Source organism: Tasmannia lanceolata, unplaced genomic scaffold (genome assembly GCF_043159265.1).
Source record: "Tasmannia lanceolata isolate RefF3 unplaced genomic scaffold, GAP_Taslan_0.1 ptg000025l, whole genome shotgun sequence".
Classification (NCBI taxonomy): domain Eukaryota; kingdom Viridiplantae; phylum Streptophyta; class Magnoliopsida; order Canellales; family Winteraceae; genus Tasmannia; species Tasmannia lanceolata.
The window spans coordinates 3,268,344-3,283,071 of NW_027518702.1; the positions used below are offsets into that span (position 1 = coordinate 3,268,344).

The following is a 14,728-nucleotide window of genomic DNA, read 5'->3' on the forward strand; positions in this document are numbered from 1 at the left end:
TGACACAGTTGACGCGGCCAAGTCAGATGAGCCGTAATTTTTTATAAAAATAAATAAATAATTCAAAAAATAGAAATAATGTAAAAATAAGTATTAAAGTATCATTAGTAACTAAATCATTAGTGAAATGGATCATATTTTTCTACAAAAAAAGAATACATTATATTTGACAAAAATGCAAAGAAAATAGCCTAAGATAGCCCATGATCAATACATGCATTGTGTTACATTAAATTCAAAATTTTACAAGGGCTTCCGCTCAGACAATTTCTTCTCGATGAATATAAGAGTAGGCACATCAGTAGTGTGGATCATAGCCACTCTCGTAGTGGCTATATGGAAATTGATGGATTCTTTGGTCGGTGTAATTATGGTTATCAATCGAGTTACTCTCAGAATATTCAAGAAATATGCCAAATGTGTTTATATTATGCTGCCATGTATAGCCAATATTCGGATCCATCTCTAGAGCACCATGCAAATCATAAGCGTCAACGTCCCCAGTGTAGTGTTGATACGGATCACGGTCATCATAATCATGTTGATCATCAGATCCAACAAAATATTCATGACCCGCAGCGTCTCCATGCGCATCAGGGTTGGGCTCATCAACACCTTCATTATAAACTGCAAAGTCACCTCCGTCGTCTCCATCACCATCATCATTATCACTAGGCTCATCATTTATGCAATGCTGATGTCTATCAGAACTGTCACTTGACCCACCTTCATTTGTCGGTGACTCCTCACATTCCATCTCTTTTCGTCTACTTGCCTGAACATCTAAAAGTGGTGGTTCCTTCTCAACTAACCATTCCTCAGCATTTTCTTCAGCAAAAATTATATCTAAATCGATTGGACCTTTGGGACCACTTCTAACATTTCGTTCTCGCAATCTCAAATTGTAATGGACATACACTAGTTTTTCTATCTTCTTCACTGCAAGCCTGTTTCTCTTCTTTGTATGAATGTGAGCAAATGTACTCCAATTGCGCTCACATCCTGAAGATGAGCAAGTTTGGCTTAACACAATCACATCAATCCTTTGCAATTCAGGATGCTTAGTACCATGTAAACTCCACCACTCCGCTGTATTTAATAAAAACGTAAAAAATAATTATTCATATAAATTTGATAGAATCATATCAAATAGCAATCATATGTTATTTACAATTACATCGTAATAAATTACCTGGGTCCATTGCTGATTTGGATCTCAATGCATCTTCACTCCCAAAATTACCAATAACATCGCGAAACTCCGCAATCTTATAAATAAAAAGAGAATGCATCAGTAATACTACATAAGATACTATTGAATCTAATGAAAGGAATTTATAATGAATAAATTATGTTTGATTGGTAAATATTTATACTTGAATTGATGCGTTCATTCGCTTTGAGGAACTTGGCTCCAAGCGGTTGATGCACTTTAATAACCCTTCCATAATTTCCGGGTGATTGGACATTCTACCACCATACTGAAATATTGGATTTAAATAGTAGCCTGCAAAAGTTAAGTTAATCAGAATTTTCAGATGTTTTTACCAACAAAATTCTCAACATTACATTAGAAAAAACTAGCTTTTATACCTGCTGCATGAAGAGGGTGATGTAGTTGCGCTGCCCATCGCTTGTCAATGATATCCCACAACTTTTTGCATAAGTTTTTCGTTAGTTTTTGTATCTCCTCCTTTGAACGATCGATAGCTTCATATATAAACCCCATAGCAGGTCTTTCTTCCGAATCCACCATTCTTAGCACGGTAACAAGTGGCTGTGTGACTTTGATGATTCGCTGAATATTTTCCCAAAACTTTCGATCTGTTATAATTTGTTCAACCTCTCTTCCATCTGCCAGTTTTGCATAGCGGGATCCATTCCATTCTATCGAAGCCAACAAGCTTTTCAACCCTGCTTGACACTCATTTATGCTAGAAAGTGATAGGTATGCGGTAGCAAATCGTGTGACAGCGGGCCTAATAATATCTTTTTGACCAGTATGATGTTTCATCCAATTTAGGACTTGTGAATGATTATAAATAAATTTTGTTATCTTTCTTCCTTTCTCAATCCACTCTTTTAATTCTGGCAAGTCTCCTATCTCCTCCAGCATTAAGTCAATGCAATGTGCCGCACAAGGGGCCCAAAAAAGATTTTTTCTTTTCTCCATCAATAGTCTTCCAGCTGCTGTATAGTTCGCTGCATTATCAGTTACAAACTGAACAACATATTTTTCTCCAACTTCTTCAACCACTTTGTCAAATAGTTTGAATAAATATTTTGCGTTCTTCTGCTCACTTGAAGCATCAATGCATTTAAGGAACACTGTCCCTCGAGGACAATATGCCAAAAAGTTTATCAGTGTCCTTCCATTGATGTCTTTCCAACCATCGGCCATAATTGTACATCTCGATCTGTCCCATATTCTTTTAAAGTCATTAACATATTGTCTGACATCTTCAACCTCTGCATCTAATATGGGACCTCCAAGTTCGTATGGAGTTGGTGGATTAACTCCAGGTCCTACTTGTTGCGCTGTTTCTATGGCCGCCCTATAGTATGGATTGGAAGCCGCATGAAATGGCAGTCCGGCAAAATACCATAGTCTTCCCACCACCCTGCCCAAATTCTTCTTCAAGTCTTTCCCCCATGCTGCTCTTAAAGTAGGTTGTCGTGATGGGGGTACAAACGTAAGTGGGTCTAAAGTTCCAGTCCTTGTAGGAACCTCGTGATAAGAGGCTGAACGAAAACCTCTGCCCGTACCTGTGGGCCCTATCGCCGATGGGCCAACATCAGAACTTCGTGCTGCCACAAATGGACCAGCATCAGACCTACGTCTAGGTGCAAATGACGGGTCTGCATCTGACCTACGTGAAGGTCCTGATGATGGGCCAGCTCCATCTCATGCGATGCGTTGTGCTTCCATTTCCATAAAGAATGTACGTTGACTAGCTTTCCTCGCTGCACGCATATCTCTACTTAGCATGTCTTCTTCTTGTGTGCCTCGTTATTCAGCAATCTGTTCGTTCACGTTCTTTACTGCTTGTTTCCCCTCTTTATAATTTTCGAGGGCAGCTCTCATTTCTTTCATCACTTGTTCAGGCACGCTTGGACACCCGGCAACGTTGCCATGTAACTTAGCAAGATGATGTTTAAAGCGATTAATCTCACCGGTAGTGATTTTACAATAAATACAACGCACCATTTTTCTCGATGGTGGATTCGACATCGTCCCATGCTCCCATGCAGGATCAAGCGGCATTGAGTGTCACTATATCTAGAAAAGTGTAAAAATAGGAGATGACTGTCATTACTAAAATAAGGGATTAGATTATATGAGGTTCTATATGGTGTAATCCCCTATAGTCCATTATTTTTCAAGAAGTACTATATGGCTTAAAATATAACATGATCCCAACTGTCCATTGGATGAGCAACAATGTAAATGCATTGTGGCCCAAAAATTATTTACATAGGATGATCCCAACCCTCTGATCTATAGAACTTTCCATAATATGCAGTTATCAATAGATTTAGGATCATCTTGTGGCAATCATTTTTTTGGGCACAACCTATTGATGTTTTGACCCAACAAATAGATGGTTTGGATCATCCTATGCGTGAGCCATACAAAAAATATATCAGATTTATTATATTTCAAGAAGTACTGTAAGTGTACGGCTCACATTTAGACCTGGGAAACGGGTGGGTCGGGCCGGGTCAACCCGCGGGTCACCCGCTAATATGCCGCAGATACAGGGATTGTAATAATTATTCTGCCGCAGATATAGGGATTGTAATAATTATTCTGATTTTATAGCATCTGTTTTTTTCGTAATTGTCATAACCTTGTATTTGTTTTGTAATTTTACAATTTTACAACCATTTTTACGTAATTTTTCATTTAAACTATATAATTTAGCTATTTTACTTTTTCCGGGTAATGATTACTTTTTTTCGTTTTTTTTCGTTTGCTAGCAACAGGTGCGTATCTTTGCACCACCATGGCCACTTGCCGAGAAATTGCCATACGAGAAGCTTGGTAGCAAATTCTTATAAAATAAAAAAAAGATGGAATATTATCAACAGTTCAACACTACTGTTTCTTATGAGCGCACTCTCACTTTATTAAAAGTATGGTATGGCCCACACTAGGATGATCCAAACCGTCCATTAGATGGGCCATAGCCTAAATATGTTATACTCCAAAAATCATTTCCATAGGATGATCCTAACCCTCCAATCTGAATGTTAGAGGGTTGATCCTAACCCTCTATGGATCGGAGGGTTAGAATCAACAATAAGTATTGAAATGAATTTTTGAGCATAACCTACTTACGTTGTCACCTATCAAATGGACGGCTCAGATGATCAAAGTCATCAAACCAATTAAAATAGATCTGACAGGGGATTATCCAACGGTTTGGATTATCCAACATTAAAAGTTTAATTGCAGCTAACTTTTTCATAGAAAAATGGGTAGCCGCCCATGCCTGTGTTTAATAAATGGCATTAAATGGGTATGGCGGTAAAAGCAATTTTGAATTTTTTTTCCTTTTTTTTTTTTAGGGAAATGTTATCAGCACTGTTGTATTTTGATTCGGGCACTCCTCACTTTATTAAAAGTTATGTACTCCATTTTTTTACTCGGGACAGCCACCTCAAGTGTGTTTGTACTTTGTACTTTGTAGCATTTCTTTAACTTAAAGGGGCTGTCCCAAGTAAGAAAAAGGGCCCTCATTTAATGCACTATACCCCATTTTTCTTTCTTGGGACAGCCACCTTCATGTGTTTATGTCTGTTCTTTACAAAGATGGGGGGGCTGTCCCAGGTAAGACAGGGCCGGATGTATAATTTCCCTAATAAATACTATATTGTAGGGTTTCATAATTTCACTACCTTACCAGATAAGAACTAGAAAAGTCAAAAGAACCTTTCTTCTTCCTCAGTTCGTCCTAACAGAGAAATGCACGAAAACCAGAGAATTTTTCTTCTTCGATTTTTCTTCTTCTGCCGAAAATTGAAACTTGAAAGCGCAACTAGTAGGAAACCCCGCAAGGAGGGTTTATCATAGGCTTTAGATGTGGGTTTGCTTCCACAAAAAGAAAACAGTGGATGAAGGCAATGGCAAAAGGTTTTTGCATAAGGAACTAAGGGAGATTGAGCTTTTCTTTGGATGAAATGATGAATAGAAATGTGAGACATTCAACACAGATTTATAGGTATGAATCGTATCATTTTTGTTGAATAAATCAAGCACGGATCTTTCTTTTTTTTGTCTTTTTACGCCTTAGATTCAGAAATATGTTTTGGGAAGATCAACCAGTGGGAGAAGTCACGGATCGCCAAGATTCTCCTGCTAGTTGATCCCATCCAAGAGAAAAGTAATATTCATGTTTGACTCGGCCCGGACTCGCCGAGTCTGCTACTCCAAAATGCGGTCTTCACGAAACCGAGTCGACTCGGCCGAGTTCCGTGCCGAGTCAACGAGTTTTTAAACACTGTATGGAATCAAGCAATCAGCCATAAATTGATTCGACATTCTATTGCGTAATCGATTCTTCAAGATCTTCATGGCAGAAAGGGCCCTCTCAATGGTTGCAGTTGCGACTGGTAAAATTAGTACCAATGTGATGAGCTTGTAAACAAGTGGATATAAGACATGCTTTCCCTTCTCAACCATTTTTTCAGCAAGATCTCCAATTCCTTTCAAATTCACAAAGTGAGTATTGAACCTCATATCAAGAATATATGTTTCAAGTTGGTTGTCTAATTCTTTTGTAGAATACTGAACTTCTGGAAATCCTTTTAGATAAAACTTAGAGAGTCGAATCAACTTCTCTTTATCAAATGCATAAAATGAATACTTGGATTCAAACATGTCACACATAGAAGCAACTCTGTATTTGCTTCATTGGAACGACTATTGAGCTCTTGAAGTTGCAAATCTATAACTTGAAAAAACAATTCAACTTGAAAATAGTGCAAGACCGTTCTTTTATCTACATTTCGTCGCACTTTTCCGGGAACAACATAAGTATCAACCATGTTAGGGACTTCTATGTCATGTTTGGCACAAAATAAAGATATGTCATCTAACAAAGAATTCCATCAATTGTAGCCGTTGTTTTGATATTCTCACTAATGTCATGGCACTCACAATATCTTGATCCTTTCTTTGCAATGCTTGCGACAATTCATTTGTAATTCCCAATAAACTTATCATCAAATGAAGGGAAAATATGAATTCAAAAGTTTGCAATGATTTTAAGAGATTATGTGCTTCATGCCTTTGATCTGAACTTAACTTCATATCCTTGACAATAAGATCAAGCACGTCAAGAATAGAGGAAAAGATATATTCCAAACTAACCAGTGTTCTATTGTGTGAGCTCCAACGTGTATCCCCACACGTTTGAGTGTGGTCTCTTGATTAAGTCCTTGTCCATTTGAAAGCTCACCATTTTCAAGTGCTTCCTTAATTTTGGCAAGTTGAATCTCCTGAAGAATATCATGGCGCTTACAAGAACCCCCAACCACATTTATTACATTTGTAACTAAAAAAAAGAGATCGGAGATGTTCATATTTTTCTTTGCAACACCAACTAATGCCAACTGTAATTGATGAGCAAAACAATTAACATAGTAAGCATATTCATTCTCCTTCAAGATTAGTGCTTTAAGACCATTAAACTCTCCTTGCATGTTACTTGCCCCATCATATCCTTGACCACGAAGTCTCGATATGCTCAATGTATGCTTGGCCAATAATGCTTCAATTTCTTCCTTAAGGGATGTAGCAGTGGTGTTGGGAACGTGAGTAATACCTAACAAACGCTCAACCACATGCCCAAGCTTATCTACATAACATATAACTACGGCCATTTGCTCCTTGTTAGAAACATCACGAGCTTCATCAACCAAAATAGAAAACAATGAATCCCCGAGATCTTTAATGATTGAGTTAGTGGTTTCAATTGCACAAGCACTCACTATATCCTTTTGGATATCTGAAGTCACTAGTTTGAGATTCTCATGACACTTCTCCACACAAACCCTCTTTATATCTTCATTAATCATGGTCATGAACTTCAAATGCTGACAAAAGTGTCCTTGGTTAAGCAAATCACAACATTCACCATGCCCGCGAAAAGGTAAACCTTGTTCTAAAAGGAATCGAGCATTCAAAAATGAAGCATGCAAGCGAATTCGATAGTCACTTCGTTGTTGCTCTGTTTGCTTATTTACTAACGCTTCAATATGTTGCACTTGATTCCTAAAAGCTTCACATTTACTCGAAGCTTGATTATGAGCGCTATTAGGACCCCCTATATGTTTTCCAAATCTTTCTACTTTCTTCCAATTATAGAAACCTCAACAACAAAAGCATCACAACTTCCCACATGCTCCTTACTATCCGATTAAAAAAGATAGCAACACAAACAATAAGCCGCGTCTTTTGCAATGCTATACTCCAACCAAATAGGATAATCATCAAACCACTTTGGATTAAACCGCCTATTCTCTTTTCCTTGCATAATTTGAGGAAAATCATGATTACGTGGTTGAATTGGACCCATTCATAAGTATATCATTCGAACTTTTGCCCTATCATTAGAATGATAATCAGTTATTGGCCTTCGTAATCCGGGATCAGCAAGAGGATTTGTAGGATCAAGTTTCAATCGAATTCTTTTAGAATTTTCTCGTTCTTTGGTGGGGACACTTGAAGTTGTAGGAGGGGTTATCGACTTTGATGACGGTACTCTCGAAAAATAGTTTTCCATGCCTAAAAAAAACAAGAAAGACAAAGAACTTCTATCACTATATCACAAAAATATTTAATTATCAATCACTATATCAATGTAAAAGAATGCTAAAAAAATTATTCACTAACTATTGATTCAATAACAATTAGTAATGACTTACCCTAAATAAAAAGCTTCCACAGATCAGAACCCAATAGATTGAAAACCCAACAAAAAAAAACTACAAAACTTAACCAATAAGCAATAAGCAATAAGCCAATAACCATAGTATGAGATGGAGATCTGAACACTACACATAGAAATCACATCTTCAATGCCACCCAAAACAAGCCATTGTAATAATATAGCCTCAAATCACACCCCAACAAAAAAAACCCAAAATCAGAAGTTTACTATGAACAAAAAGAACCCAAAACCCTTACTAAATAATATAAAAAGTATGAAATCTGATTTAAAACTACATAGAAGATAAAATCACAACCACAGAAAGCACCATATGGATAAAAAACTAAAAAACGATGAACCAAAAACCCCCAAATCAGAAATTCAGAACCCTACCATGAAATCAGTTGCAAAAAAAATCAAAAAATGAGGGCATATAGTCATATAGATGAAACCCAAAACCAAAAACCCCCAAATCAGACCCAAAGAGATGATATTCCATGGTTCATCTAATCATCTTCCACCAGAAGACCAGAATAGCAAAAATGTCTGCTTTGAACAAAAAAAAGGGCAAAAAATGAAAAATGGGAGAGAGAGGGGGTACCTGGCTGCAAAGCATGAAATTTTTGCCGGAAAAATGAAGTCGTCGGCCCACCGACTAGCTGCACGAGCAGATGGTGAGATGCACAGGCAGCTAGGGTTTTTTTCGCCTAAGAGAGTCGCGTGAACTCATGAAGAGGTTTCCCAAGAAAAGAAAATAGAAGGGGGTAAGTGAAAGTAATTAAGCATAAAAAAATATTAAAAAAATAAAAGTATTTTTTTTCTTTTCACAAAAAAATAAGGGGGGCAATTGTCCCCCTTACGTTTCAAGTGCCATCACCCCAGAAAAATGAGTTTTCTGTTCCAGCGTTGACTCTCTACCTGCATGTATGTTAGCTATGCAAAATTTTTACAATTTGCTTCCGTCCAGAAATGTCTAGTGAAGTATAGAACTAACAGAGATAAACAAGAATTAAGCTCTCTTAGTTGTTCTCTTGAAAATTCAGTTTGACTGGGAAAAAAATGACAGTTTGAGCAATCTTGTGTGCACTACTGTTGTTTTCTTTAAAATGTTGTATTAGTGCTATGAAAGGAAAAAATGAATGCCAGACCTGTATTCCTATAGATAATGGGAATTAGTAGCCTTTAAGAGTGCAAGTCTTTGCCACATTCAACTCACAAAAGAAGTGTGGGATGTGAGATCCCACAAAGAAAAGGGAGGAGAGTTTGATGGGCTATACATGTGGACTCTCTTCCTCAACTGTGTAGATGTGTTTTCAACATCTCCAAGGGGTGGGCCCTGCGGAGTGGGCCGAGCATGGTAGTGCTACTGGAAAACAAAAACGGGGAGAGTAGAAGACCTTTTTTTTTTTTGAAATGGCAAGATGAAATTCGGGGGAGAGTAGAAGACCTAGAACCTAACAATATTCACACAGTGGGGCCAGGGCGTCACAAAATGGTATGAGAGCGGGAACTCCCACAATATGGTATGCCAACGACGACGTTAGGCCCCAAGGGGGGTGGATTGTGAGATCCAACATCAGAAAAGTTGTGAATATATATGTAGACTCTCTCTCTCTCAACTGTGTAGACGCATTTCAAGCATCTCCAAGGGGGTAGGCTCGTACAAAGTGGGTCGAGTACGGTAGTGTTGCTGGAAAACAAAACTGGGAAGGGTAGAAGACCTAGAACCAGACAATATTTACACAGTGGGCCAGGGCGTCACATGGGATCATCCCCTAAAGTGACATAATTCTACCTAAAGTGAAGCTAACTATTTATTATGAATATTAAGTGCGAAGGCAAGGCTGGTTTGTCCAATCTTAAGAACTTGTAGAAGGTAGTAAAGAAGAGTTTGCTGGAACTGTTACTTAAATTCAAAGCTTGGAGATAACCTCAGCTCATTTGAGAAAAGAATCAGCCAACCCTCGGCAATATTCGGCAATTTCAGCAAGCTGAATGCTTTAAGCCAATCACAGCCCCTAATCTGTATTGTTTCTCATTCATTCCCTCGTATTTGTGACTTGAAATTTAGCTCTTAATACATATGATCCCTATTATTGGCCTGCAAACTTTGCTTTCCACTCTCAATGGGTTATCACACCCGATCACCATCACTCCCACGCTTCCCTCTTGCATCAACAAGCGAGAACACGATCCTCACTATGAGCAATCAAAATACAAGGATTATGATGGATTAACACAAAACCCGTAAGCCCGTAACCTTTTCCTTGTCCTCTCAACCAAGACTGAACACAAAAGAAACCCAAGAAAAAACCGAGAAGAAAACCGAAACTCTCTCTTTTTCTCTCTCCCTCTCCCTTCTCTTCTCTATCTATTGCCTCCTCCTTGCAGCTGCCACACAAATAGACTCCCGCACCTTGATCGTATCGTGTGGCATTAGGAAGGTTATATATCTGTTACGGTCCTGAGTGGGGTCCCACCTAGGTATGGGGCTGGGTAGGACCCAGCCTAGTATGGGACAGGTTTAAAGGGCCTTGCCTAACACATTCCATCAGCTCTTGAGCTTTTGGCGTATTGGGACAGGTTTAAAGGGCCTTGCCTAACACATTCCATCAGCTCTAGAGCTTTTGGCGTATTGGTAAGGTACCTAACATTTGGTATCAGAGCAGACACCAGTCACACCACGTCCCGTGTTCAAGTCACGAAAGGGGTGACCTGTGGAAAGGGCTACCTGGAAAAAAGGCAAGAGTGAAAGCCGTCACAGAGTGGGCCGCCGAGGACGGCGGATCCGGAAGCATGATGGTATGTTACGGTCCTGAGTGGGACCCCACCTAGGTATGGGAGTGGGTGGGACCCAGCCTGTTATGGGACAGGTTTAAAGGGCCTTGCCTATCGCGTTCCATCAGCTCTGGAGCTTTTGGCGTACTGGTTAGGTACCTAACAATATCCTAGGTTTTCCAAAACCTAACAAACACTTCCTATTTTGGGGTTTCCAACCACAATTACATGTTTTGGGAAATAAGGCAACTTTCCCAACAGAATTCATATAAACAAAATGATACAACCACTAGCTTTATCTCAGCTGGAACATCCAAAGCTAACTTCCGAATAAAGAGTAAACAACAACAGGAAAACAACATCTGACATTCCAATTCAAGTAGAAAAATAATAATAGCAACCATTCTCTATTAAAACAGTAACACCCAACACTAAATCACTACAATAATGCCATACAAATATGGAATAAACAATCCAATGATCTCCAAAAGTTAGAAGAGAAAAAAATACCAGCAAATGATTTGGGGTTTGGAGAAGAAGATTATAAGTACTACCCACTTGTGCTGAGATCGAATTTGATAATCTCTGAGTTGCTCAACGAGCTTTCAAGGGATCAAAGAGAGCAAAACGAATGTAAAAACGAGCTTCATTTTTTCGGTTAAAAGGCTTTGTACTAAACATCTTACGTATATTCGCCTATTTTTCTTTCCCGGGCCACCCCTCGTTGCGTAAAAGAGTGTTCATATCATAAATACAGTAGTGGGGCTGGCTCAGGGAAGAAAAGGGGGAGAATATATCACTTGCTAAAAAGGATATAGTGGGCCCATATATTTGGATGATACAAGCAATTCATCCGTTGATCTACACCCTAGAATAGGCCATGCCTCAAAAAAAAGATCTTTCCAATAGGATGATCCTCACCGTATGGTCATTTTTTGAACATTTTTAGCCGTCCATTTTACACCAAATATATTGGAGGCTAGGAAAATATTTGGGCATAGCCTAGCTACGGTGGGACCAATGAATGAATGGTTTAGATCACTATCTACAGTTTGCAATAGTTTGGTAGCCCAAATTGAACACCATGTGGGGCCTACGGTGGTGGGCGATCTAGAAAAAAAATTACACCAATTGGATGATCTTGTGTATCATGGGCTTCATGTTCTAGTGGCCCTCTGACCATGTGATCCTGGCCGTTCAATCGGTGAACTATAAATGGATGATTGGTGAGACGAGTGGGGATACGATGGATGATTGACACCCACAATCGATTTTATTTTGGAGAATAAGGCCTTGTTTGTTTTGGATTTTGAGAAAGGATTTTGTCCAAAACAGATTATCGGACTCATATTTAGCCCGGCCACCGTGAAAAATATTCCGTGGAATATTTGAGTGTTTCTTTTTTTGATGGATGGGTGAGGGAGATGGAGAGACTTGAGAGGGTGGAGTGAGGGGAGCATGGAAAGCTCCAAAAACTAGGAAGAAAACATTGTTGACTTTTTATGTGAAAAAAGTCTTTTTTGTAATTCAAACTTACAATTGGGTGTTTTTAGTCATTATATGTATGCTTTTGGGCTTCTCATTCAAATTACTTGGGCTTCCCTCCAAAAAGACTAAAGTCATGAGAAAACTTTAGTCCTAGATGGGAAGTGTGAGAGGATGAGAGTGGCCGTATATATACTTTCACTCTCTTAGCCTTGTGAATGAGCAAGAGGTCATGGGAATCCTACGCGCACGGATCGCTCATTTGGGTCTGGTGGGCTTTTGATCTTACCACACATGCGCACCGCCCGGCCCGGCGCAGCTCAGCCGGCAGCGCGCGTGGACCTAAGGCTTTTCTTTTTCTATTATTTATTTTTTCCTTTTAACGGTCACGAATTTATTTATTTTGTTTTAACTTTTTTTTACCGTTTGAGATTCATTAATCGTGGTTTAGTGACCGTTTGGAAAACGTCTATCACGCACTAAAAGAGTGCGACGTTTCACCCTAACGTGTCGATTACCTTTCTATAAAATCGATTTAGAGAAAACATAAAGATATCCTTGACGGATTCTTCTTCTGCTCTTTCTCTTCTCTGGTTTTCTCTCTGGTTTTCTGCTCAAGGCTTTTGGCAAATATAAGCGAGTTCTTAGGCATCCGGGCTGCGTGAGTGCACACCCCTGGAGCGAGAGTTGTTGTATCCTGGAGGCATACGCCGAGACGCCCATCTGCACCGTCGATTCCTCATAGTGAGGGCGAGATTTGCCTTAAGGACAGCGAAGATTCTTCGTGCCTCAACTCGATAAGTGATCTAACGATTTCTCTTTTTCTTTACAGATTATTATTGCAGAAAATAGTATTATTGATCTCTGTCTTCAAGCTGTGAGATTAATTTGTTATAACGTATTCTTGAATCCTAAATTACAGATTTGCACATCAATTTTCTAACAATTTTAAGGCAAATCTACAATCTGTGATCTGTAATTTTTAGGATTTCGATTATTGGAAATTAATCACCATGGCTTCCCAAACAGAACGACCGGAGAAATTTGACGGATCGGATTCCGGTAGATGGCAGGAAAAAATGCGATTCTTTCTGACTTTTCTAAACCTAGACTATATCTTGAATGATCCTGACTCATTACCTAATGAGGAAGAACCTGCTAGAACTCATCTCACTGAGAAAATAAAAAGAGATAACTATCTCTGTAAATGTCATATACTGAGTTATCTCAGTAATCAATTGTTTGATGTATTTTTTAGAATTGAGTCTGCAAAGGTGTTGTGGGAAACTCTAGAGCAGAAATGCTTAGTCGAAGCAGCGGGTTCTAAGAAACATCTAATTGGAAAATATTTTCGATATCAGATGGTAGATCAAGTGAATGAGATCAATTTGATTGTTTCTGACATTCTTGCTAGAGGGATCAAAATAGAAGAACAGATCCAAATTGGTGCAATTATTGAAAAACTACCACCTTCATAGGATCAATTCCAAGACACATTATTGCATGACAGAAATGATTTTTCTCTTCAAGACTTGTTTGTTTATCTTAGAACTGAAGATGAAAATCGTTTCAGAAAACAGAAATCTAAGGCCTATGAGTTTAACTCTAAGGCAAATCTCACTGAATCTTCATCTGGAAAGAAAATTTCTTTTAAACCTGCATCTGGATCAGGAAAAGGTCATTTCAAGAAAAATAATAAGGATTTCAAGAAAAAGAAGGTAACTGCTTTGTGTGTGGAAAAGTAGGCCACTATGCTAAAAACTGTCGGAAAAATGATAAGAAGAAAAACCCTCAAGGAAACAATGCGCCTCAGGCTAATGTCGGTGAAGATCAATATCTGTCGGCCGTAGTATCTGAAGTGAACCTGGTTAGTAACGTGAAGGACTGGTGGGTGGACACTGGTGCCACCAGACACATCTGTAGTAACAGAAGTGTATTTTCTTCTTACGAGCTTGTAGGGGATGGAGAGCAGCTTTTCATGGGAAACTCGTCATCATCTGTTGTGACGGGTAAAGGAACAGTGCTGTTGAAGCTTACATCTGGAAAAGTTCTGAAGCTCTGTGATGTCCTTCATGTACCAGATATAAGAAAGAATCTGGTGTCTGTGTCACTTCTGATTAAGAAAGGTTTTAAACTGGTTTTTTAGGCTGATAAATTTGTAATCACTAAAAGTGGTGAATTCGTGGGAAAAGGGTTACTCTAGTGAGGGTTTATTCAAACTGAATGTAACTGAGAACATTATGAATAAAGCTTCATCTTTGTGGACCCTGATCCGAGATAGGCGGCGAGGGAACGGGTCCCTAGCACCTTCTCTGGATCATCCACGATGTGAAGGAGAGCTCTACCAAGGAACTCTCGAAACGGATGCCACCCTCATAGCATAGCACGAGTGGCGATATAAAAAGAAAGAGATATGTCTCGATCCGGAACCGAGGTTCGAAACTGAGACATACCTAAAATAAACTCAGAGTCGCCATCCATGGACGCGCCATGGAACCAAAACAAATGCTCTGTTTACAATGGATAAC

The 14,728-nt window shown here is 39.0% G+C and overlaps 1 protein-coding gene and 1 long non-coding RNA gene across 2 annotated transcripts; one reads left to right on the forward strand and one right to left on the reverse strand.

Moving 5' to 3' along the window:
- Positions 1 to 1,041: 1,041 nt before the first annotated feature.
- On the reverse strand, positions 1,042 to 1,511 carry LOC143858186 (uncharacterized). Its single transcript, XR_013238886.1, has 3 exons — positions 1,377 to 1,511; positions 1,193 to 1,268; positions 1,042 to 1,089 (listed from the first exon to the last, which is right to left on the reverse strand). It is a non-coding gene; the product is annotated as an uncharacterized LOC143858186 (long non-coding RNA).
- Positions 1,512 to 13,213: 11,702 nt separating this feature from the next.
- On the forward strand, positions 13,214 to 14,346 carry LOC143858260 (uncharacterized). Its single transcript, XM_077368919.1, has 3 exons — positions 13,214 to 13,646; positions 13,731 to 13,877; positions 13,946 to 14,346. Exons 1-3 carry the CDS (start codon positions 13,214 to 13,216, stop codon positions 14,344 to 14,346), a joined length of 981 nt encoding a protein of 326 aa, XP_077225034.1.
- Positions 14,347 to 14,728: the final 382 nt, after the last annotated feature.